Raw genomic sequence first — 24,305 nt, 5'->3', positions numbered from 1 at the left:
TCTTCCAGGCTTAATAGTAATCTTATTTCAATTAGCAAAGTCTTAAAGATAATTTAACAATCCAATCATTTGAGCAGTATACCTGCTTGATCAAAGAGAAATAGAAACCAAGTTATTTTTGACACAATTTTTAATCAACATAAAAATGTTTAAGGCTGGAAGTTTTATTTCACTTTAATGGACATTAAAGGTGGCCTACTAAATTAGAAAATTAAGAAAGGTCATTAATTAACATTTAATTAAAACATGCCCTTTAGAGAAACTGTTCTTGAAGGAATTCTTCAAAACTAAGAACTATATAAAAACTTAAAATCAAATAGTAACTGTGCAGAAGAAAAACACTGCAAGCTCAGTACTTCAGAGATAATACTATGTATAAAGCCCCAGGCATCTACACCTAAATAAAAAAGGCAAGTCATGCAACAACTCCATATGAGTTTAAGTTCTAAGATACTTAGGCAGGAAGGAAGCAATCAGGTAAAAAAATCAACTGCCTATCAACTCAACAATTTAAATAAATGAAAGGAAATATTAACAAAACCTAAAAACAAGCTAGACTTAGCTTGTATTTCAGATCAGAGGCCACAGAATTATCATATAGGCAAAAGAATAAAAATGATACCAAATATGAATGCCTAATCAAAATTAATATGAAAACAAACAAAACCCTGTTAATGTCAGTGGTTCTGACAACTTACAAATACCTGGTAGTTATAAAAAAAAAAGATTATGTAATCAAATGCCTTAAAACTGGTAACAGAACTCATAAATGAGCTTTTAAAAATTTATTGTGGGTGTCATGCAGTTTCAGATTGGGGAATGGCTTTTTTTTTAAAAAGCAAGGAGTGGCAGAGCAATACCCCAAAGTCATCTTAAAATATTTTCAACAAGTCTTTAAGGTTTTCTTCACCCTTAAATGGTTAAAGAATTGTCTAAAGAAAACCAAACAAGTTACACTTAATAAGAATTAAAATCTCTAGCATAAAATGATAAAATAGATCATTAGTCCTTTGCCAGTATCTGGTTACAAGAAGTTACATCACTGACCTATATAAACATAGCTCTCTAAGGTAGGTTGATTTCAATTTCTATTTTTAATGGTTTACAAGTTACTGTCTGAAATTATTACAAGAAAACTAGGGTAGGTTTTAAGAACTACCCTTCAAGTGTTCCACTAAAAAAGGATGGTCAAAATCAATGTTCTGCTTTAGGTGTAGTATTGTACCTACTGTACTAATTCTTAGTTTTGTACGTGTTCCTAAGATTTTAATACAAGGCGAAGATTACTATAGAAAATAAGACTTCTCTAAGTACTTTTTTTGCAACTCTTATAAATCTAAAATTATCTCAAGATAAGAGGTTAAAAAAAAATAAAAGCTCAACTCTTAGGACCTCACTACCTTTATACTAGCAAAGGTAGTGAACAAGAAAAAATAGTATTTTCTATTTCCCATATTGAGTTTAAGCTGTCAGATTAGTTACCAAGTGTATAATAAACTTAGTTTTGACTGCTTTGCTGTAGTAAGTACTTTGAATGCTGAGAAAGACAAAGCATATTTCTAGAGAAACAAATTTAACATTTTAAATTTTTTGACAAATAAAGTAACACATATTCTACTTAATAATAACTCTGTCCCTTTATGTACGAATCTAAGATAAAAATATTTAGATTTTTATTTGGGCAACAAATCAGAGGATCATAAGAGTAAGAGAGGAAACAGAATGGTCACTAATGTGATCACTAATATAACTATATAAGCTACATCTTTCACACAGGTGCACACACACACACACACACACACACACACACAGAGTCAGTGCTTTGTAACTAACTCTCAGGTGAATAATCCACTTGCTTAAAATAATAGTTCAACTGCATGTAACACATTAAGATACTGCTTAGGGGAAAAAAAGTCTCAAGAAGAAAACATTAAAAAAGGTATATTAATCATTACTTCAAATCAAATCAAGTATCAACCTCTCCCCTAAACAATAAACAAGATTTTATGTCTCCAAATGAACGTACGTCTTTAAATTATGAAAGATAATTTTTAAAAATTTAAATACAATGCCAAGTACTAGAAACTTACATACTCTATTTTGGCCCAATTGTACTAAAATGTTTACATGGCATGTCATTAAAATACCATGTGTCATACAAGCCCAGTTGCCAGATTTTTTATGTCTTTATTTATAACAGAGCTGAATCATTTAATAATTAACTACCTTTAGTAGTTATTTGCTAAGGATAGCTGAGTGAGACATACTCTTTATTAACCTGTACTTCTAAAACTGTACTTATGCAAATTTTCGTTTTAAGAATAAAAAAAAACACTCAAGGGGCTTGGGAAATAATTATTTTAATCTACATTAGCATAATTCATACCCAAATTTCTTAAGTCCTGCCAAAGTTTTGGCCTTCAAAACATTTCTTAATTTTAGTTTTCTTGGTGAGCTCTGCATTGCCTCAAAAAGTAAACTATCTTTAATGGGTTCAATTAGCATAAACAATCTAAGTCTCTGATACCTGTATCTAATGAAGTACAATATATAATCAACATTGTATCACCTAGAATTGTCAAGCTGTCCATGAAGGCCTAAAACAAAACTCCAAAAGAATTCAGCTATTTTATTTAACATGTAATAGATATTTCTCATAAACCAAAGCTTAAATATTTAGTTTTTTGATACCGTACTGTATTTCCATAAGCCTTTAAATCTATGGTTTTATACATACAGTTTTCCATCAGGGAGGCCAAATATTTTTATATATATATATAATATATATAATTATAATACATATATAAATTTCTCTTTACATGTAACTAATTAAAGATTTTAAGGGTGTAGGCTATGAATCAGGTACAATTTAGTTATAACACCATACAAAGATCTTATAAAATAATCAGAAAAGAGATGTTTAACATTATTGCTTAGTCTTAATAAAATGGCAAATTTTAACCAAACTGATACCTCTCTACTCTTATTTATAATGTTTTCTATACATTTAAATCATAGCACTTGGCAAGTAATATAGGTGCTGATATAATGTTTTAATTTAATTAGCTGTAAACAAATTCCAATTTGTTATTCAATGCATATATTCCCCTTTAACTAGCTACTACACTACCTCAGAATTATTCCTCCTAGAAAAAAGTAACCTTCCCGAGGATAAAACAATGCAGAGCTTCATCTCCTCCTTAAAGATTTTCAAGTATTATAGGAACATAAACTAATGAAAAAACTAATTAAAAATCCGACAATCCATCTTGTTTTACTAATTATGGGATAATAGAAAAGAGATGTGAACAAATGTTTTTTTACCCTTCTCTGCTAAATACACTATACCAAGAAATACTGTAACTGTTTATGAGCTACTTTCTAGCTTTTCAAGTATAGGACACAACTGCAGTTCTGCCAAGTGAGGAGAAATGAATAATCAAACTTAGGTAACTCAAAAAGAAGACGGGAGGCAAGAAAAGATAAAATGACTTTGGCTTTTAAGAACCTACCGTTGACCCTGAACTGCCAGATTCAACAACAGCAAATACAACAACAAAAGAGGACAGGAGCAAGCCACCATTTTACCACATAGTAAGAATTCTGAAATAGGCAATAACTTTCTTTCCCTGTCATCTCATTCTGTTGTTTCTTCTTTTTGTTTTTCCTGCTTTCTGGTAGCAGGCAGTTCAAGGCTTGCCCATTGCATAGCTTCAGCTTTTCTCATGTTGATCTCAATCTTTGTTGCAGTCATAGTTACGTAACTTCTTGTTACATCAATCACCTGCAACGTAGCAGAGAATGACTCTTTATTAACCTATGTTAGCCTCGATGTTGTTTAAGTCTTAGAGGAAAATATTGGTCTTGTCTATGCTAATAATCACAACTCCGAGCTTCTAAGGCCATTTTTACACCCAGATTTAAAGTTTTTAGAAGAATTAATGGTAAGTTATATTCCTACTTTGCATCATTGGTTTCTTAAGTATGGTCTTTTTACTGTACAAATTGGGTAAAGTATCAGAAAAAATTCTGGATTGATACTTACACCCCATAATTTCACATTTTGATGAAATTCCTTCTCTCCTTCAAATACAATGTGCACATTTAACTGAAAAACAGAAAGTTAACTGATCAGATCCAAATTGAAGGAACAGGATTTAAAACAATGATTATAAAAATAAGATAGTGATATAAATCATTTAAGCTATTTTAACAAACTTCCAATATTGTGTATTTTTTTTTTGAGGAAACCATTAACAGAAAATGTAACTTGCCATTTCATATTGAGAACAAGGTACTGTATTTGATAAACCTAAGCTACTATAGTATCTCCAGAATGCTTCAGAAATAATTCTATTATGCAGAAATTTTCATTTAAAATAGTTTGACAGTAATTTCAAACATTTTTTCCAAATGGAAAAGATTAAAAAAATCTTAAAATCGACCCAAACACAGTATTTATAATACATTAATATAGAGAATAATGTATGAAGACAATTTTTTCTCAAAGATATTTAGTGTACTTACCAATGTACTATTTGCTTCTACTTGGCTAAGTTCTGGAAGTGAATTTTTAGCATATACTGAAATGGTGACCTCACCCCCAGTCTGATGCCAGTCATGTCTACATGGAACAACTTTTTTCCCCTATAAAAGAAAAACCTTATGAATTTACCAAGTGCCACAAAACCTCTCAAAAAAAGAGGAATCTGAGCCAAATAATTAAAAAAAAAAAATTACCATGTGCAACTGGGCCCTTAATGTTTTTAAGGGCAAACAACTTCAAAAATTCCCACCTAATAAAGGTTTAAACAATAAACTATCACAACTATCACAATAAAGATAACCTTTATAGTCTTATGGCTGGAGAACACACTTATTCTTCCATTTGATTTTTTTCTTTTACAGCCATAGCATTAATATACACTGAAAGAACTCCTACTAAATTTTATCCTATTTTAACATTTCTGAAATCCACTAAGCACAGTCATAAAAAGACATTTGCTTAGTGAAATAATCCAGAAAACATCTTAACCTCATGCATAGAAATCTTCCACTTATTTTCTGTAAGTTGGAATTTGACTACAAATTGAAATTTCCAATTTCTACAAATTGGAACTAATTGACTACTTACACCTGTCTGCTATCTGTTAGAGAATAGCTTATTTTCCTCTAATAATAAAATGAAGAAAAAAGTGGTAATTTGTGGAAGTTATGTTTTGGTTATTATTATAGAATTAACTATTACCTACCAGTGGAACATTGCTTTATCAAGGACTATTTAAAAAAGAGACAAATTCTGATTTGTTTTGTAAACTTATGAGAGCAACTTAGTTACATAATGTAGGAAACTGTGAGACACTACTGCTGAAAATGCAGTATTTACATTTTGGTATAATTATGCTAACAGAATTTAAATTACTTACATCACTTACATTTTTTGCCCTTAGCTACTAGCTCAGACACTTAATACTCGATAGATGTATGCACTAAAATATAATAAAACATTATTTCATCAAGGGTTATACTCTGAAAACTTCTGCATATTACAGAAAAACATTTTATTTTTTTAAGCTAAAACTTCCAAAATTTTGGTCCCTGGAGAAAATACAGGGAGACTTTATTAAGTCTTTTTGTTAATAAAACATTCGTGCAAGTTTTGTGGCAGATGAATTATAACTTGAAGGACATATTTATAATACCAAAGCATGTTATTAAAAATCCAGAAACTATGTTAAAAATCAGAAACTACAGAATACTCAAATGTAGAATGAATCCCTAAAGCAATCTGAAAATTTACAATTATTTTATAAGTTAAAAGACACATATAGTGAAAAGGTTTGTTGTTAGTGAGGTTGTTATTGCCAGTACAGCACATAAAACTAATACATTACAAAATACATTACAATAGCTAAGATGCACTTACTGAGCAATAAATTGCTTGCCTTCTTACAATTTAATGGGATTCTGGACACTTATTTGCATAGCCTATGTCTTTTTAAAAAGCTATCCAGTGAAGCTGGAACCAAAGCTTTTTTGGTTGTTTTGTAAACTACCCCGAAGCAAGCAGAGGCATTCAAGACAATTGGAACAAGTCTGCCAACCTTCTCTTTGGCCGCTAGGTGGAGTGATTTTGCACTGTAAATGGTTGCGTGAAGTTTTAAGCGGCCAGAAGAGAATCCAAAGTCTTAAGTGATTAATAACATCGAAGGAGTAGAAAAATGATTAAAAAAAACAAAAAGTGGGAAGAGCCTATGGAATTACAGAAACACATGCTTCAATTTTGGCAGAGGCTTTAGTATTTCACAAAAACCTGTATTTTGCATCATCATACACAATGGCTACTTGGGATCAAAGAGTGCTCTGGGAGCTTGACTCAATTTTAATTTTTAGGCACATCAAATCTTTACTGTATGAGAGACAGAAAAACTTTTTTTTTTAATTTCTGAAGACAATAATCTTAAATCTTAAAAAAAAAGACAAATATATCCCAATATATTATGAAAATGTTACTTACAGCATCCTTTTTAGTCCACACGTGTTTCCCTGTTGTACAGCCCTCTTGGGCTAAGAATGTATTGAAATCAGAAGTTTTTTTCCTACAACAGCTCCAGTATTTCATCCTTTAAATTATCATAGAAAAACTTCAGAAATAAAATCTTACAACCACTTAAGTCCAAAAGTACAGTGACAGTGTGATTTTAAAAGATAAATGTGTGCAACGTTAGTATTCTACAAAGTGTCTAAGTTACTAAATAGTTAAAACTTTCAAAAGACTAATCGTTTTAAAACCAGAATGGCATTTATTGTAGCAATTCTGGAGCTCCTGAGTAAAGATGCTTAAAACCATCACAAAATTCCAAATCCACTTTTCACTAATAGTTTTTTTCACTAATAATTTTCACTACTTTCACTAATAGTTTTTTTCACTATTAATTCCAGTTTCCTCATAAAGCTCCCAAAAAGTGATACAAACTGGAAGATTTTAACATGGTACTGCATTTCTATAAACCACAGCATAGTATGGAAGAGGGGCTAGATCTCAGTCGAGCGCTGCAGAAAGTGTGGATTTTCTTGGATGACACAATATTGGTGTCTTAGTGCCCCAGGGCCAAAAATTCTAACTGTCCAGCAATGCACAGAACAGTCCTTCAAACTAAATAAGAGTAACGACCCATTGAAAAATAAGGGAATAAGGAAAAACAGGAGGTCTGAATCACAATGGTCACTCCACTGTAATAATTGTTTCAGTTTTCTCATATGTAAAAAGACAAAGCCCACATTCTAGGTTATTCTAAAGATTCTATGACAATGTAAGTAAAATACCTAATAATGCTGCATGGCAAATAATGTTTATAGGCATATTAACTTTTCTAACCTCTACCATGAAGTTTTAATTAGTCATGTATAAGTTACCCTTCATGAAAAATAGGTACTCCAGAATGATATACACAGACTTCTTCTAGACTCTGTGGACCCTGATATGTCTAAAAGAGAAAAAAGAAGAAAAAATTAGCTTCGTATCTCAATGTCATATTTCGTAAACATTTGTAGAACTGGTGACCTCTAAGAACTATGAAAATGCTCAAGAAATAACAATTACCTAGAATATTCATAAATTCACCCCAGGCCATTCCAATAAGGAATGAAAAATGATTCCTTTTTAGATACGCTTAAGTTTTAGTTCCCTGTGAAAAAGGCAAATAGAAAAGTAGGCAATGGGATCTATTAAGATGCTTTCAGACTTTCAGGTACGAGGTCACAATTCAAGCATATTCAGGTATTTAAATTTATAGGACAATATTGAAACCAAGAGATTAGTATTCTCAATGGAAATACAGTTACAACAAGATTTATATGTACAGGAAACTGTGTGGGTATTACGAATTAATAAAGCAATTCTGGAAATTCTACAGTGCTGTTGACTTCTTATCCCTAGGAAGGGTAAAATGAGCTGCAGACCTATAAATATATCCAGGGTTTGTCTGGAAGATCCGGGCCCCATTGCTGCTGTAGGTGAAGGCTCTACAGATGAATTCACAAAAAGTTATGTTAATAAAACACAGATGCAGCCAGTAGTATATTTTTTACTTTGGTATTTATAGCAACCACCTACAAGTACAGAAAATAAAATTCTGTGTATTTACTTTTGGTAAATCCAAAGTACTGCCTGTGTACATCTCCTAAAGAGATTCCATAAGCTCATAAAAATCAGTTATGTTAGATTCTGAATTTATCACTATTGCCCCCTCAACTCCTACTCTTCTTCCTACCTTATTCGATGGCACCATATCCATGTTTTCTATCATGAAATCCTGTCAATTTAGCTTGAAAATATCAGTTTAATTTGCTTACCTTCCTCATGATCACGAGCAGATTTTAGACAATGAGACTATACTAACAGATTCTAATTCTTTTCTCTGCCTTCCATTTCTGTATTCTACTCTCTAATTAAAACATGTATCACTCTCTTGGACATCTACCTCACACCTTACACAGTTATCAGTTCCAGGTGGTTTGTACATTTTAAATGTGCCTCTACATATGAGAAAATATTCATGACCTTCAAGTAGGCAAACTTCTTAAAAAGAATACAAAGAATACTAGCCAAACAAAATGGACAAATTGGGTTTCACTAAATTAAACAGCCTCTGTTTATCACAAGTCACTATTAAGACAGTGAAAATGTATAGTGTCTCTCTCTGGTTAAAAAATAAAAAGAATTCCTAAAATCAGTAAGAAAAAGCCAACTGATAGAAAGAAAAATACGTAAGATTTCAGACATTTCACAAAAGAGAATATCCAAGTGACCAATAAACATACAGAAAGGTACTCAACCTCATCAGCAGGAATGTGCAAATTAAAATCACAATGGGAACACTACACCAGAATGGCCAAAATATAGAAGACTGATATTACAAAATGTTACCAAGGTGTAGAACAAATGGAATCAGCCTCATATACTGCTGGCAGATGTGTAAATACAACCATCTTCAAAAACTATGAGGAAGTATCTGTTAAAGCTGGACATAGATACACGATCTGGCAATTCCATTTCTAGTCATATACCTAACAGAAATGTATCCACATGTCCCAAAAGTCGGGCACAAAAATGTTCAAAGTAGCATTAAACAAAAAAAGTTAAAGGACAAATAGAAAGGTAAGCTGACTGGCAACATTCACACAGCCGCACATTTTATAATGAAAATGAACAAACTATGGCTACGTGCAACAAAGATAACTCTAACACACATTTCATTAAGCCAAGGAAGACAGGTGGTGCAATACCTGGTCTACGATTCTATTCACATTAAGCTCAAAAATAGGCAAAACCAACCTATCTTGATAGAAAAACATGGTTACTTTTGGGAGGAAATAATAAATGGGCGAAAGTATAAGGAGGGCTCTACTTTGTGAAAATCCCTTGAGCTATAAATTTACTTACATCTGTATATTTTTTAATGTTATATTTCAATGAAAAAGATCAAATAATGGCCTAACCTACATCACGTGAGATCTAACTTTTAAGCACTATAAAAGCCTTTAAAGATCTGGTCCCTACTTCTCTCTCTTAATCTCCACATCAACAAATTCTATACATTATTAACTGTTTCTTGTTTGCTGTATACTGCTATCACCTCTGCTTGAGGTACCCTTTCCCTTTTTGTCCATTTACGGAATTGACACTCATGTTTCAAAATCCATCTGAAATTGTTTCTCTCTGATCTTCCTGCACTACCCTCCACCCCAGTACTCAGTCATTCTCTTCTGTCTACTACTTCTACCTTACATACATGTAAATCCATTTCCACTTCCATCCCTAAATAAGCAAGGTGATCTCAAACTTAACACGAGGGAAAATTACAAACCTTGTTCCCCAAATCCTGTTTTTTCCTTCTTGGTTAATGGTGTCACCAGTCACCTAGCTGCTGGAGCCCAAGTCCCCTCCACTTAAAGTTCATTAGCAAGTTCTGCTAATACTTCCAAATAGTATTCATTCTGCATAATTTGTCAGGAGCCAGGCAGGCACTGTTCTAAGCATTTAAGGATACAGCAAAGAACAACAAAAAAAATCTGTCCTTGTAAACCTTACATGAGAGGAGGAAGGGAAGGGAAAATCAGATCATAAGCAAAATACATATGCAAAAGAAGTAGCATGTTATAAGGGGATTAGTGTCCCAGAGAAAAAAGGACAGTTGGGAGTGGAGATGATGAAGGGTATGCAATTTCACACAGAGGGGTAGGAAAAGTCCTCAGATGTTCACGTAGATCCCATATTTAACCACTTCTAAAAAATAAGCTCCAATCCCACTGCCTGCTCTTCCACAATTGCATCCTAGCTGGTTTTCCTTCCTCCAAATCCCCAGTACCCCATTATATTTGTCAGGTTATCAGCCAAAGAGGTTTTTTTAGAACCCCTCCTTAAAACACAGAATGTCTTCCCATTACACACACAAAAAGCCCAAACCCCTCAATGTGCCCTGTAAGGACCACCATAATCTTGTCTACCTCACTTACCCCTACCTTTCATATTTCACACCCAAGACCAAGCCCCACTGACTTTTCTCATAATTTCTTGAAAAGCCAAGCTTTAAAGGCTCTACACACACTGCTCCCCTATCAACTTGGAGGTTTACATAACTCACCTGCTACATTATTTAGATTTCTGATTTAGTGTCACTACTTCCCAAAGGACTTTCCTGACAGCCTTATTTTTAATAGCTTTATCTCCTTGTTTACTATATTTTCTTTGTATCTACCTAAATTCATAATATTTAATTACCTATGTGTTATCCTTCTCCCTAAATTAGACTATCAACTCCACAACAGAAATTTTTGCTTCCTTGATACTGTATTTCCAGCCCCCCAAACACTGTCTGGCATACAGTAAATGCTCAGTAAATGCTGACTGAATTAGAATTACTTATTCCATGATTCTGTCAGATATGATGTTCGTCAGAGACAGTCTCTTACCCATGTTCACAGCCCTAGTCCATAGCACACTGACCAATACATAATAGGCACCCAAATGTTTGTTGAACTGCATCAGTAAATTGCACCCTCTTCTTCAAAAATTACAATTCTACTTCCACGACACAACACAAATTTTATAATATATACCTTTGAACACCCTCCATTTTTACATGAGGTCCCAATCTTAATTTCATCACTGTCCTCTTCTAAAACAAGAAAAGAAAATCAAATTAGAAACATTAAAATACTTTAGTGTCACTCTTAACCTCTTTCATAAAACAAGTATTTGAAAAAATACTAAATCTAAAAAACACTGTTATTTGAGAACAATTTTAAGTTATTGAGTTTTCTACGTGACCTTTCAGGGAATATATTTAAAAAAGCTGTTAAGAAGTCAATTATTGTGATTAAGTTTTGCCCATGTCCCCAAATGATATATGACACATTTCTATTCTATAATGCAATACAATATCGAACATCTTAACCCTATAAAAGAGAAATCATGAAAGGGGTAACTACTTTCCTCCATGGTACTGAGTGTAGGTCAGAATATACTGAGTATATTTTATATTACGCACAATGAAACATTTAATAAAGACATTTTAACAAAGACATTGTGAATAAACCCCCAATTCATTTTGTGGTATTACTGGTATTTAGAAAACAAAAATAAATTCTTTACTATAATGTGCTACCTTTTCATATTTATATTCAGTGAACCATACTGCAGTGTCTTTTAGATAATTGATTAATAGTACAGAAAAAAAATACAAAATAAAATCTTACCTTTCTTGTTTTCTTCATTCCCCGACGACAGTTTAAGTTTATCAAGTGCTTGTTTTAGGGAAGCAGATATTTTTAATTCCAATTTTGTCATTGGTTCATCTGGGCTGGAGAATTTTTAAATTTTATTACCATTATTGATATACCAAAAATATATATATATATTTTTTTTTTTACTAAAAATAAATACACTAAGAATCTATAAAAAGCCAAATGCTTTGTGAATCAAGTTTTTCCTATTAAATAGTATTTTACAAATAACTGCAATATGTATCTATACTTTCAAGTTTTAACAGAAAAATTCTGATATTAAAATATTAAAACTCAGGCACCTGGATGGCTCACTCAGTTAAAGCATCCGACTCTTGATTTTGGATTAGGTCATGATCTCAGGGTTGTGAGATCAAGCCCTGAATCAGGCTCCACACTAAGTGTGGAGCCTGTTTGGAATTTTCTCTCTCCCTCTGTGCCCTCCAAAAATACATACATACATACAAAAATACGTAAGTAAATAAATATATTAAGTCTCAAATAATCATGCTATTGCCAACATGGTAAATTATTAATCAGTAGGTCTAATGGGAAGGAAGTAAAGAATAGGAATCCACATTTGCCAAGAAGGAACCATTAAGTACTTTTACATTCCACACCTAAGCAAAATGCTGAGCATACAATTAACAGGCAACAAATATGTACTAAGTGAATCCATATTCCTACTAGTGGAGATAATTCACTTTGTGTGGACACTGGTTATATGCATCCATACATTCAGATAAAATTTTATCACAAGGCAATTTCAGTAGGGTTAAAAATCAATAACACCCCCCAACACTTCATAATGGTTAAGTGTTATGCGTACAATTTATTTAAAGCCGTTCAATAAGTATTAAGCATATTAATAAATGCAACAATAAAAACAGAAATCCTAGGTTATTCGTTCCACATCCTTAATGAAAACTATTGTAGGAAGATGTAGGAAGCATTAAGAACAGTACATAAAAACCTATACTCCCATAATCTCTACAATACTACCAAATGAATTTATGGAAAAGTACTTAAATTTCTCACTTAATCAGTAATCCATTATTTAAAGTAACTATTAACTCATACTGCTAATTATAGTAGACACCATTGTAAGACTTAAGAATGAGCCATGCCAAAGCTGTCTTTCCCTCTTAATTTTTTTTGTAACTGGCAAATCAGCTGGCAAGGCATCTGATAAAAGTCTCTCATGATTATGAATAAGGTGGAGATGGAATAAAAATCAGTGTAAGTAGTTTGGTTGAATGAACAAACGTCAAAAAGTCTCTCAGGCTTCTTATATTGGTCCAGTATTATTCAATATGCTATAAATTTATTTAAGACCAATAAAGAGAAAAAGTCATGAAAACCATTAAGTCCATTATGGGAAAAATATCAACTCGGGGGGCACCTGGGTGGCTCAGATGGTTAAGCATATGCCTTTGGCTCAGATCATGCTCCCAGCTCAGCAGGGAGCCTGCTTCTCCCTCTGCCTCTCCCCCCTGCTTGTGCTCTGTCTCCATCTCTCTCAAATGAATAAATAAAACCTTAAAAAAAAAAAAATCAACTCGGGCCATATTTGAGACCAAAAACTATCTGTTTTCTAAGTCTTATATTCTGGTTCTAAAACAATACTCAAGTGCAAAATGAAGGAGGCCTGGTTTAACAGTGGCAGCCAACATGCATGTGTGAGAATGTAAAACAGAGTTTAGTTGACCAGAAGGTAAGTACAAAGAATCTGGGTAATTCTACTGCATAAGGAAAAAAAAGTATTTTAAAAGTACTTTAACAGATCTGCCATCTAAATCAAATAAATAAAAAAGTTTAATAGTAATAATAAAATTATCAGTTTTCAGGTATCTGAAAGTAAAAGGAGTGACTAGGTTTGTTCTAGTGACAAAATATGCACAAATGAAGGAGACAGAATTTGACTCAATATGAGGAAAAAAATATACACTTAGTAACAATAAAATGGACTAATTTAAAATAAAAGTAAATTCCTCTTCACTAGAATTATTTGAAAGGAAACTAAATATCCTTCTGTCAGGAATGTCCTAGAAAATATTCAAGAAAACAGCAGAGGAATGAAGAGGAAGGTGTCTAAAGTTCTTTTTCAAATCAAACTGATTCTCTGACAACAATCCCTTTCTAGAATTTCACTATGCCACAGTGAAAAAGACATGTCAAGTCACAAAACAGATGGAGTCTTTTCTGCTTTTGACATATTATGATTATATACAAATATGCAATGGAAGTTTACTGTGTACATGCCCTCAAGTTGGAAGGGAGAATAAAAATGGAAGGTATACTTAAGGGAAAACCTAATAGATAAAAAATTGGTGACCTACATAATAGCTATAAATGGTATTACGTAAAATCATAAAATACCAAGAATAAATGCTATTATTCACTTGTTACAAAAATATACAACTGTATAAAGTGTACCTTGGCCTTTTTATTGCTTCTACTGGTTTAGGGGCTTGAATGATGTGCTCCTGAAACTTGGGTTTCAGTTCAGAAAGTTCTTTCTTCTCAGTATTCTTGACTTCAGGCTTGACTGGCTCAGGTGGCTTCTCACTATTATGCCTGCCTTTTGTACAGCCCTGTTAGGGAAGGTAAGAGTTATCCTAGCATCTGTTTCACATGCCATGATAGAAAAATTAGTTTTCTTTATTATTAATAAATTCTACTGTTTGCTTTCTCCACACGGACTTATTTTAAGAAACTAAAATCTAAATCTGCAATATTTGTAAATAAGTTCTTATATCTTAATGTATTTTAAAAAAGTCTTTGAATTAGTTCATAAATATCAGCTTATACTATAAACACAGCATCAATTTTTTTTTACAGTAAAATTCTGGAACTCTCACATGGAAGTCTACAAATTATTAACAGAAAAGGACCTTGATTTAAGCCCTACTTCTTCTACTTATTAGCTATTTGACCTTGAGCAAGGAAATCTTTTTAAACTTCAGTTTCCTCAAAATGGAGGTAAGGGCACTTACGATATTTTCTGAGAGGATTAAGTAAAATAAGAGTGTTTGTCAAATCTGGCAGGTGCGTCAAACATGCATTGTAACATCTCTGAAATCGCAACTTTAATAGCATGTCATGTCCTTAACAGCTTTTGTTTTCTTTCTTAAGGGTATACAGAATAAATGGTACATCTTGGTAGCATCTTAGATTTGATAAATATCTATTGTTCCTCACTATAAAAATGCCTTAAATAGCTACCTACCACTTCCTTCTTGATGTACTTTAAAGACTACTCATATCAAGGACAAACCTATATTGACAGGTGGCTAATTAATATTGTGAAACTTTTATCTCTAAAACGGATAAATTCCTTATTTTAAAGGCTGTCAACAGAGGTGAACTCCACTTGCAAAGAAAGGCTCTATGTGCAAATTAACAGACCACTCAACAGATGTCCCAAATCAGACTCCTCAAATCTGGAGCTTCCCATTATTTGTACTTTCTCAGGAGATAACCTAGGAAAAAAATTAATACTTACTGCAATGCTTAAAAAATCAGAAAAATCGGTTGTTCTTCTCTTACAGCAAGACCAACCCTATGAAACAGAAAAAAACTGAAAATTGAATTTGCATAGAACCACAGCCCACTAAGAGTCTACTTGCATATATCCTTGAATCTAGCAGTGACTTGCACATATATAGATTTCACAGTTGTGAAGTGTTATAAATGATTCATCAAATCAAGTGAAATGATCTTTAGTTTTTGATTTTAAAAAAAGCTAATTAATCAATGTTAAAGGTGATTTGTGTTGTGACTGATCACAAAAGGAAGTACCTCAAAATAGGGAAATAAAAATCGCTTATTTTTTCAAGACTAGTACTTGATTTTTGGAAGAGAAACATTTTCTAATTTCTAAAAATATCATATATTTTAAAGGATCTGGGGAGTAAGTGAAGTGCTTTACTTTAAAAATCCAGTAAGTCAGAGACATTAATTATAATTCAGCTTCTAAAGAACTCACTTTAGGTGTTCCCCAACAATAAGCATTCTATTTTCAGAACAACATAGATTGATTAGCATAGTAGCCTAAGAATTGTTAGATCTTTGAAGGTTAAATGATCTTTTTAGCGACAAGCATAAAAATACAGAAATTACAATGCTGTGTGTGATTTCTAAGCAAAATATCAAGTGGCTTACCAAAAAATGGCTTTTAGCTGTCATCTGTAATTTCAATGTAGTATAAAAAATAAGAAAATAAAAATGCAGTAGTTTCAAGACTTGGGATGTTCTAAATTAGACTAAAGGCTAGGATTTGCACATATCCATCTGGGCCTCACTGCTTTTCTCTATACACTATATGAAGAATTTGGTAGTGATTGTTTTCACACTACTTTCTTACAAAATTATTTTAAAGAAAATGTTAAATACGCTATAATTTAAATTTTCCTTTATTTTGAACCTGAATTCTTTTATTCTGAATTGAGACGTGTAGGTGAAAACCTACTATAACCTTAAAATACAGTATTTAGTTAGCATTGATAATACAGTCATCAGAAAAGTTATTCTGTACAAGAAAAAGCTTTATTGTCTTAATCATATATAAAGAATTACAGCAGATATTCTGGGGATACTGGGATACATATATGATACATACTAGTTATTCCCAAATGCCAATCTGGGATCTATGGCAGTCCTCAGTAAAATAAAAAAATGAAAGAGCACCTAGGTGGCTTAGTCAGTTAAGTGTCTGCCTTTGGCTCAGGTCATGATCCCAGGATCCGGGGATCTAGTCCCACATCAGGCTCCATGCTCAACGGGGAGTCGCTTCTCCCTCTGCCGCCCCCCCCCCGGCTTGTGTGCGTGCATGCGGGTCTCTCTCTCTAATAAAATCTTTTTAAAAAATGAAAGATAAATTTAAGTATGTGAGTATAAGGTTGTCATTTCTTAAGAAGTATTGTCTCTCTTTGTCTATGCCACTTCTAATTTGAATACTAAGATGTTCTTTCTTTTGTATATGCAATGTTTAACTTCTTATTTGCCAATTAAACCAGCAACAGTAGACATTACACTGAGTTACCTATTTTGTCTGTCTACATATTTGCGGTGTGAAATCCAACAGTCTTAAAAAGTACAGGTCTTTAAGAAATGTTTATAGAGACAATAATAAACAGAATTGGAAAAGAGAAACAAAAATACTTCAGAGTGAAATCCTTAAGATTAATTCAACAGGGTGATGAACAGCTGAGTAGTAAAAAAAAAAAAAAAAGAAGAGCAATGGACTGAATGACTATAAAGTTTGTGGTATCATTACTAGCAGCAGCAAAGCTGAAATGCCGGCTATTTTTGGAATAAGAGTTCACTTTAAAAACTGGTTTGCAGGGGCGCCTGGGTGGCTGTTGGTTGAGCGACTGCCTTCGGTTCAGGTCATGATCCTGGAGTTCTGGGATCGAGTCCCACAACGGGCTCCCTGCTCAGCAGGGAGTCTGCTTCTCCCTCTGACCCTCTTCCCTCTTGTGCTATCTCTCATTCTCTCTCTCAAATAAATAAATATTTAAAAATAAAAAAAATAAAACCTGGTTTGCAGTCTCAAATAAAATGGAAATAACCTGCAGAAGCCACTAGCACAGAGATGACGTTTAAGGACAGAAATGCATGAACTAAATGAGAGAAAACAGGAAGCTAAAGACAAAGGTGAAATACGTCTATGGTTAGGAGATAGAAACATATCATAGGAGAAGAAAGAAAAAGAAAAACATACGTAAGAAAAATAAACATAGAATAAATGGCAATCCAGGAAAGAAAAAATCCCTTCACTCTTCTGCAAAAGTAAATATACCCACAGAACCACAGTTTCCACCCCCCAAAATGTTTGTAAAGCAGCTAAAAAGATGTGAGAAGAGCCATCTCTCAACTTACCCTATCAAATGGTTGTTCTGTTTTCCTCACTTAGAACCAGACTAACACAAACTTGTTATCTGCTCACACATCTTTATTCACACTTGGCTATCTAAAAGTGAAATACCAAAAAGGGTCCACAACTACTCCTTGGAAGGTATAATTAGAAATTCAAAAGGCATCAACAATACTTAAACATGTAAGACTACTTATGTTCCTAAAAACAAAGTACCAACACCTAAAACCATGGCAGCGACACTGCAACATTTTCTTTTGAGATACACATTAAACAAATAATCAAGTCAAAAAATGGGCAGAAGACATGAACTGACACTTCTCCAAAGAAGACATATAAATGGCTAACAGATACATGGAAAAAATGTTCATCATCATTAGCCATCAGGGAAATTCAAATCAAAACCACAATGAGACACCACCTTACACCAGTTAGAATGGCAAAAATGGACAAGGCAAGAAACCACAAATGTTGGAGAAGTTGTGGAGAAAGGGGAACCCTCTTACACTGTTGGTGGGTATGCAAGTTGGTACAGCCACTTTGGAAAACAACGTAAAGTTCCTCAAAAAGTTAAAAATAGAGCTACCCTATGACCCAGCAATTGCACTCCTGGGTATTTACCCCAAAGACACAGATGTAATGAAAAGGGCCATATGCACCCCAGTGTTCATAGCAGCAATGTCCACAATAGCCAAACTGTGGAAAAGAGCCAAGATGCCCTTCAACAGACGAACAGATAAAGAAAATGTGGTCCATATATACAATGGAATATTACTCAGCCATCAGAAGGGATGAATACCCAAGTTTTGCATCAACATGGATGGGACTGGAGGAGATTATGCTAAGGGAAAGTCAATCAGAGAAAGTCAATTATCATACGGTTTCACTTATTTGTGGAACATAAGGAATAAAATGGAGGACATTAGGAAAAGGAAGGGAAAACGAAGGGGGAGAAATTGAAGGGGGAGACAACCATGAGAGACTATGGACTACGGGAAACAAGCTGAGGATTCTAGAGGGGAGGGGGGTGGGGAGATGAGTTAGCCCGGTGATGGGTACTAAGGAGGGCACGTACTGCATGGAGCACTGGGTGTTATACACAATGAATCATGGAACACTACATCAAAAACTAATGATGTACTGTATGGTGACTAACATAACATAATAAAGGAAAAAGAGATACACATTATCTTTTGAGATAAATGTTACCATATTATCATAAATTGTAAAAGATCAATAAACACACCAAAAAAACCTAGTCAAACATTTTATTATTTCTCTAACTCTCCAGAACACCAAGGAAGTACAGGTGGAAAACAGGTGGTGTCTCAGTTCGGCACTCTTTACTGTTTATAACAATCTTTCCTAAAATTCAGAGCCGCTCTTATTATACAGTAGCTGCCTGATAGATTAAGAAACTAGGATTCAATACACTGCTTTCACTTCCTCTCAAGATTAAAAAGAAATGAAGAGTATAGAAAATGAGAGTTGGAGTGGAAATAACAATTTTATAACTGAGAAAGATCTTAAGATCACCATCTACTGTCTTTGCCTTTAATGGAGTACTTGCTTAAAGCACCCCAAAGCGGTCATTAAGAAAGCAAAAAGTCACAGGCTGAGAAAAAAAGATAAAAAAATGAAGATTTAGTATTACACCTCTAAATTTAATGTACGAATATGAAGGAACTGAAATATACCAAGTTCTTACCTTTAAGGCATCATGGAAGACTGGAACACCTGGGTGATATGTGCAAGCATCTGGTCAAAAAGAAAGAAAGGGGAAAAAATACATTTTATTATGAAGAAAAAAATCATTTTCTTCAGGTATTAACATTTAATCCCTTTTCCAAATGCAGGTAATACTCTGCTTTTCCTTAAAAATTCACAAATGCTAGCGTCTGACGGGTGGCACACAGTGCTTAATACAGTATTGCATTACAATAGCAGTAGTTAAAATTCTAATTCAAGAGTATGATACCTGTAGATAATATGATATACTGCAAGTATAACAAACTGTATTCTATTCCTTTAATCTTTGTAGTTAAACTTGTTTAGTACCAAAACTTCAAGCTCCACGATTTCATCACCTTCCAATTCTGTTTACAAAAATACTATCAAACTTCTAAAATATCTTTTTAGAGAATCTCTTGGACAATCTGTGGATCAATGCACATAAGAACACATTTTAGAAGGACAGTTTCAAAATTTTAAAAACTGATGTTAATATCTAATTGCTAATTTAACTTTCCTAGACAGGTGTCAATAGCTAAATACAAACCTCATTAAATAGATGTTTAAATTCTACGGTCTATTTTCAGGGTTGCCACTGATTGTTACTCTGTATTTCTCTGCCACTCCCCCATTACACCATCAATTTTCACTAACTCTTATGAAAATGAGCTTAATACAGTTTGCAATATGAAGTATTACATTTTAAAAAATTATTTTCTGACTAGACACAACCATGAGCTTAGAAAAAACTGGTCAGCTCCACATCTGTGCAATTTTCTTATAAGGCTACTTTGCCCCACCTTTTGTTGTCTGTTTAGCTTTAACTGGCCACAACCTCTGATTCCTGGTGTTGCCTTACAATGATTAATTCCTGGTTCTTAAAGAAATCTTCCTACCCCATATTAATAGCTAGTATGGTTTCCTTAGCAACCAGGTGTTACACAGATACTATGTTAGGCTAATAGAGCAAGAAAGTGTCAGGTATTTTCATGGTACAGTAAGTAAACCCATGGAATAAGAAGAAGCTATTAATTAAGGGAAGCAATAGAATTAAGGGCTGAAAAAGGAGATTCAAAGTAGAAATGAATATGCAGAGGGATATGAAGTTGAGAACAGAATTAAAAAGAGAACAAATAGAGTATTTTCAAATATCAAACTTACATATAGTCAGAGGCATAAAATACGTAATGCATAACACACTAAGAGGCATAATCATCATAATGGTCAGTTTGGGCAGAATGGTGGTAGGAATGAGTCAGGTCTTAACCCTACAATTAGTAGCAACAAAATTTGAAAATCACTGCTTTCAAATGTAAATAACAAGCAGATGGTTATTTTCCTCTCTAGCCTTTTTCAGGTTTACCAGTTTAGCTCAAAGTTGTATTTTATGGGTAACATTGTAGCAGTTAAGAACCAAGGGCTTGTCATACTGGGTGTGATCCTGGCTCAAATTCTGGCTCTGCCTCTTAGTAGCTGATTCAGTTTCTATATAAATATATACACATACACACACACACACAAACACACACACACACACGAATTATATAAAAAACTGAAGAGGTGTTTTTTTCCAGAATAACTATTTAATATGTGAAAGATACCAACTGTGTCTTCCATAAACATTAAGTTAGCTTGTGTTTCAAACTAAAACCTAGTATCAGCTTAGAAAGAAGATTTTTAATTTTTGTCCATACAAAGGTCAAACCTCTCCCATTCCAAAAAACTTTCTCCTAACCAAGTTCACAGTTTACTATTAGCTCTTATTTTCTACTTCCTATCTCCATTTTCTTAACTTACCATTGAAACAACTTACTTGGAGTTAAGTCTCTAACCCCCATTTTGCTAAAGCAACTAAACTTTCTACCACCTTATTGAAGCTCCCTGCTGAATTTAGTACTGATAACACAATCCTTGAATGTCTACTCCTCTCACTTTCCCACTTCCCCCAATTCCTATCTCTTTCCTAGGCATTATACCATCACACACACACACACACTCGCTGCTGACTTCCAAAAACTGGCTGTATCTCCCTCATAATTTCAGGCTGGTACAGAACATTCTATAAACAAACATATTTACTTTGGGGCATTAATTGTCCTAGGCAACAAAGCCTCAGTCTTTCCATTTAATATTAAAGTAAAACATAGCAGACAGTAAGGCAATTTACTTTTTACATAGGTTACCAAAAGCAAAGGCTTTAAAACCTCTTTTCTTCAATTCTGTCATCCACTGAAATCTCACAATTTTCTCTTTGAGTAACTTCATATTAATATAAAAATGTCAAAGACAGAAACATGAATACTGTACAAAGCCTGAAAGACTGTATTCTACTTTATCCATTGAATCCTGCCAAGTCTTATCATTTTAAATTATGTCACCAATTCAATACCTGTGCACTAAGTAAGTACTTCAGACAACTCAGGGGTGGAAAAGATTTTAAAAGGCACAAATTTTAATTTCCTTCACAATGCAGGAACCATGCTGCTACCATATTGAACCCGGCTTCTCTATAAAATACGTCTAATAATACCTACTTCATAGATTAAATGTGAAGATTAAATGAAATGATGTAGTGATAGATCAATGTCTGGCGTATAGAAAACACAGTAATTGGTAGTTGAATTTGACAAAGTGGTGTCATTTCCCACAATATTCAAGAAACCAACTCCCTTTACTCCATTCACCATTCAAAATTCAAACTGTTCACCTAGTCTAGTCACTAACTTTCACTTTACATCCTTAACTGTACACGAAGGAACAATGACTTTATCCGGAAGATGGCACGTTGTTAAAATGGGAGGATCACAGCAAAACTACGCAACATATAAGGTTACTAAGTAAGACAAGGGTAACAAATGCACCATCCATCCCTCCAGACACATCAAAACTTAGTGTAAAGACAGAGTAATTTTCCTAAACCAGGACACTTAAAAAAAAGTAACTTTGTAAGTTGGGTGGACTGAACACACGAAAAACAAGACTTTCAGAAAAATAAACTTCTATACTAATTCAACGAGCCGAACTTAAACGTTAAAATAACTCGCCCGCTGCCCAACCTTCCCATCCGTCTCCGTCTGCCTCACTCACAGACACGCGCACACCCGCCGCTAAGCGAGTCCTGTAGCATCTGGTTAACTTTTGCTCCCCCAAAGAGACGGGGCGGAGGGGGGCAGGGAAAGGAGAAAGATGTTCTAAATTCCAGGCGAATCGGCGAGTGAGCGGACGACCGGGAAACACGTGGAACCGGAGCGTGGGTCCGTGGGGCTGCGCGGCTGCGGGGAGAGGGTCGGACGCCTCTTACAGAGCGCTCGGGCCGCCGGGCTGCGAGCGCGACCCGGAGGGACCCAGACCGGGGCAGCGCGGCGAAGGCTCGCGGGCGGACCCCGGGACGCCCTTGGGCCCAAGGGCGTCCCCCGGCTGAGGTGGAGAGGGGAGGAAGGGCTGGCGGCGCGTTTCTCTTACCGTCGGAGTTGGTCTCGGGATCGAAGCGCTGCCCGCAGCCCCGGTTGTAGCACAGCAAGGCCATTTTCTTTCCCCACCGTTAAACGTCGGGTCCAAACCCAGCGAAGAGCTAGAAGCTGCCCATACAACCCCACCGCCGCAACCACCGGTCTGACGGCTGAGGCTGCTGCCGGCTTCCGGAAACGGCCGGTTTAGCTTCAGGAACCTTCGCGAATTTTCCGGTTGCGCAGGCGCAGAGCAGATGGGAAGAGGAGGAGGGAGCAGCGGGAGGCCCGGCAGCAGCGGGGCGGCTGTGGGTCGGGCTCCTGAGGCTGGCTGCAAGGCTTGGCGGTGGCGCCGGATATTTGAAGAAGAGAAAACCTAAAAGCAGAAAGCGATGGCATATCCGAGGGACTGACGTGCTGTTTCCAGAATTCGTCACTGGGTAGCTCTTGCAGCCAAGCGGCCGCCCTGCCGGCTGGGCCCCAGCACCGCAGCCTGCGCCTTGCTTTTGAGACTTACTATAATCACGGCATTGTTAGTTCGCCTCTTAGCTGCTCGAGAGGAGGTGCAGAGCCGCACAGTATTTGCGAATCCTCTGCCTAGCGCTTGGTCACTCGGTAGAGTTGAGGAACGGGACGAAATCTCCCCGGGTGGTTATGCCTCCGTTGGTCCTGATCTCTGGAGCGCTGGAGAAATGTAGGCATCGGGAGCAATTGTGTTAACTGAATGAGGCCAAATCACTTTGAAAAATACAAAGCACTTAAAATCAGGGTATCTGTAGTATTGATGAAATACAGTGCTACAAATGGTCATTGTTACTCTAAGACCCGGGGGTAAATTGGTGCTGTTTCATGATAGCCTCCGTTTGATCGGTTTGCCGATACTTAAATTCTTCAGTCCTGGAAGCGCTAATCACATTTCATCAAGTGCATTATAAACAGCGTGGTAATACACTAACGAACACACGCTAAGGATACCAGCTGCAACTTGCGTATATCCCAAACTCGGGACATTTGAAATAAAAGCAAGCACGTCTTAATAGCAGGTATACTGACAGTCTTAAAATAGTAATATCAGTAGTTCTTGAAGTAAAAAGCTATACAATGTTTCTAGTGATACCAAGTCTGTCTGAGAGAGGGGCTCAAAATCTTCCCACCCCAATAAAAAAGACTTGTCATTTTTCCATATTCCCTTCCTCTTTTTATACCTAGAAGTATTACATTTCTATGTAGTAATCTCAACATGGATATATACAATATATTATTCTTCGTTTAACCTAACCTGAGTATTTCTGTTTCATAATCATTATAAATGAAGTAATATTCTCTTGAATAAATTAGCACTATGACCATTCTTCCTTTAATTTCATGAACTTTATTATACATAAGCTTCAATCGTCAACTTATTGTATGTTGTTTTTCTTATTTTAGATTTACTTCCTGGGTAAGTTTTGATAAGTGGCAGT

The 24,305-nt window shown here is 34.8% G+C and overlaps 2 protein-coding genes across 4 annotated transcripts in view; one reads left to right on the top strand and one right to left on the bottom strand.

Moving 5' to 3' along the window:
* The window catches only part of NAALAD2 (N-acetylated alpha-linked acidic dipeptidase 2), a 113,355-nt gene extending 98,069 nt beyond the window's left edge, over nt 1-15,286 (top strand). For both annotated transcript variants that reach the window (XM_027578080.1, XM_027578077.1), the window contains exon 22: nt 14,629-15,286. In XM_027578080.1, the coding sequence (XP_027433881.1) occupies nt 14,629-14,631 (3 nt within the window). In that variant the 3' untranslated portion in view covers nt 14,632-15,286. The remainder of the gene's footprint in view (nt 1-14,628) is intronic.
* On the bottom strand, nt 2,345-23,070 carry CHORDC1 (cysteine and histidine rich domain containing 1). Of its 2 annotated transcripts, XM_027578082.2 has the most exons (12): nt 22,859-23,070; nt 19,374-19,423; nt 15,952-15,975; nt 15,293-15,349; nt 14,224-14,381; nt 11,761-11,864; nt 11,122-11,180; nt 7,417-7,487; nt 6,518-6,623; nt 4,528-4,647; nt 4,046-4,108; nt 2,345-3,784 (listed from the first exon to the last, which is right to left on the bottom strand). In XM_027578082.2, exons 1-12 carry the CDS (start codon nt 22,920-22,922, stop codon nt 3,638-3,640), a joined length of 1,023 nt encoding a protein of 340 aa, XP_027433883.1. In that variant the 5' UTR covers nt 22,923-23,070; the 3' UTR covers nt 2,345-3,637. The 2 variants fall into 2 exon arrangements, with proteins under 2 accessions (XP_027433883.1, XP_027433884.1); XM_027578083.1 differs by lacking the exon at nt 15,952-15,975 and having other exon boundaries at nt 22,859-23,068.
* Nucleotides 23,071-24,305: the final 1,235 nt, after the last annotated feature.

The sequence above is a fragment of the Zalophus californianus genome, chromosome 11, assembly GCF_009762305.2.
Source record: "Zalophus californianus isolate mZalCal1 chromosome 11, mZalCal1.pri.v2, whole genome shotgun sequence".
Classification (NCBI taxonomy): domain Eukaryota; kingdom Metazoa; phylum Chordata; class Mammalia; order Carnivora; family Otariidae; genus Zalophus; species Zalophus californianus.
The sequence above is the reverse complement of the archived record's forward strand: the minus strand, read 5'-3'. Positions and strand labels throughout refer to the sequence as shown.

Coding starts and splice junctions, on each gene's coding strand:
- CHORDC1 (XM_027578082.2), bottom strand. CDS start 22,922: ATGGCCTTGCTGTGCTACAACCGGGGCTGCGGGCAGCGCTTCGATCCC. Junction 11,865..14,223: donor GAAGCAATAAAAAGGCCAAG/GTACACTTTATA, acceptor AAAATTCTCCAG/CCCAGATGAACCAATGACAA. Junction 7,488..11,121: donor AAAATGGAGGGTGTTCAAAG/GTATATATTATA, acceptor TTTCTCTTTTAG/ACATATCAGGGTCCACAGAG.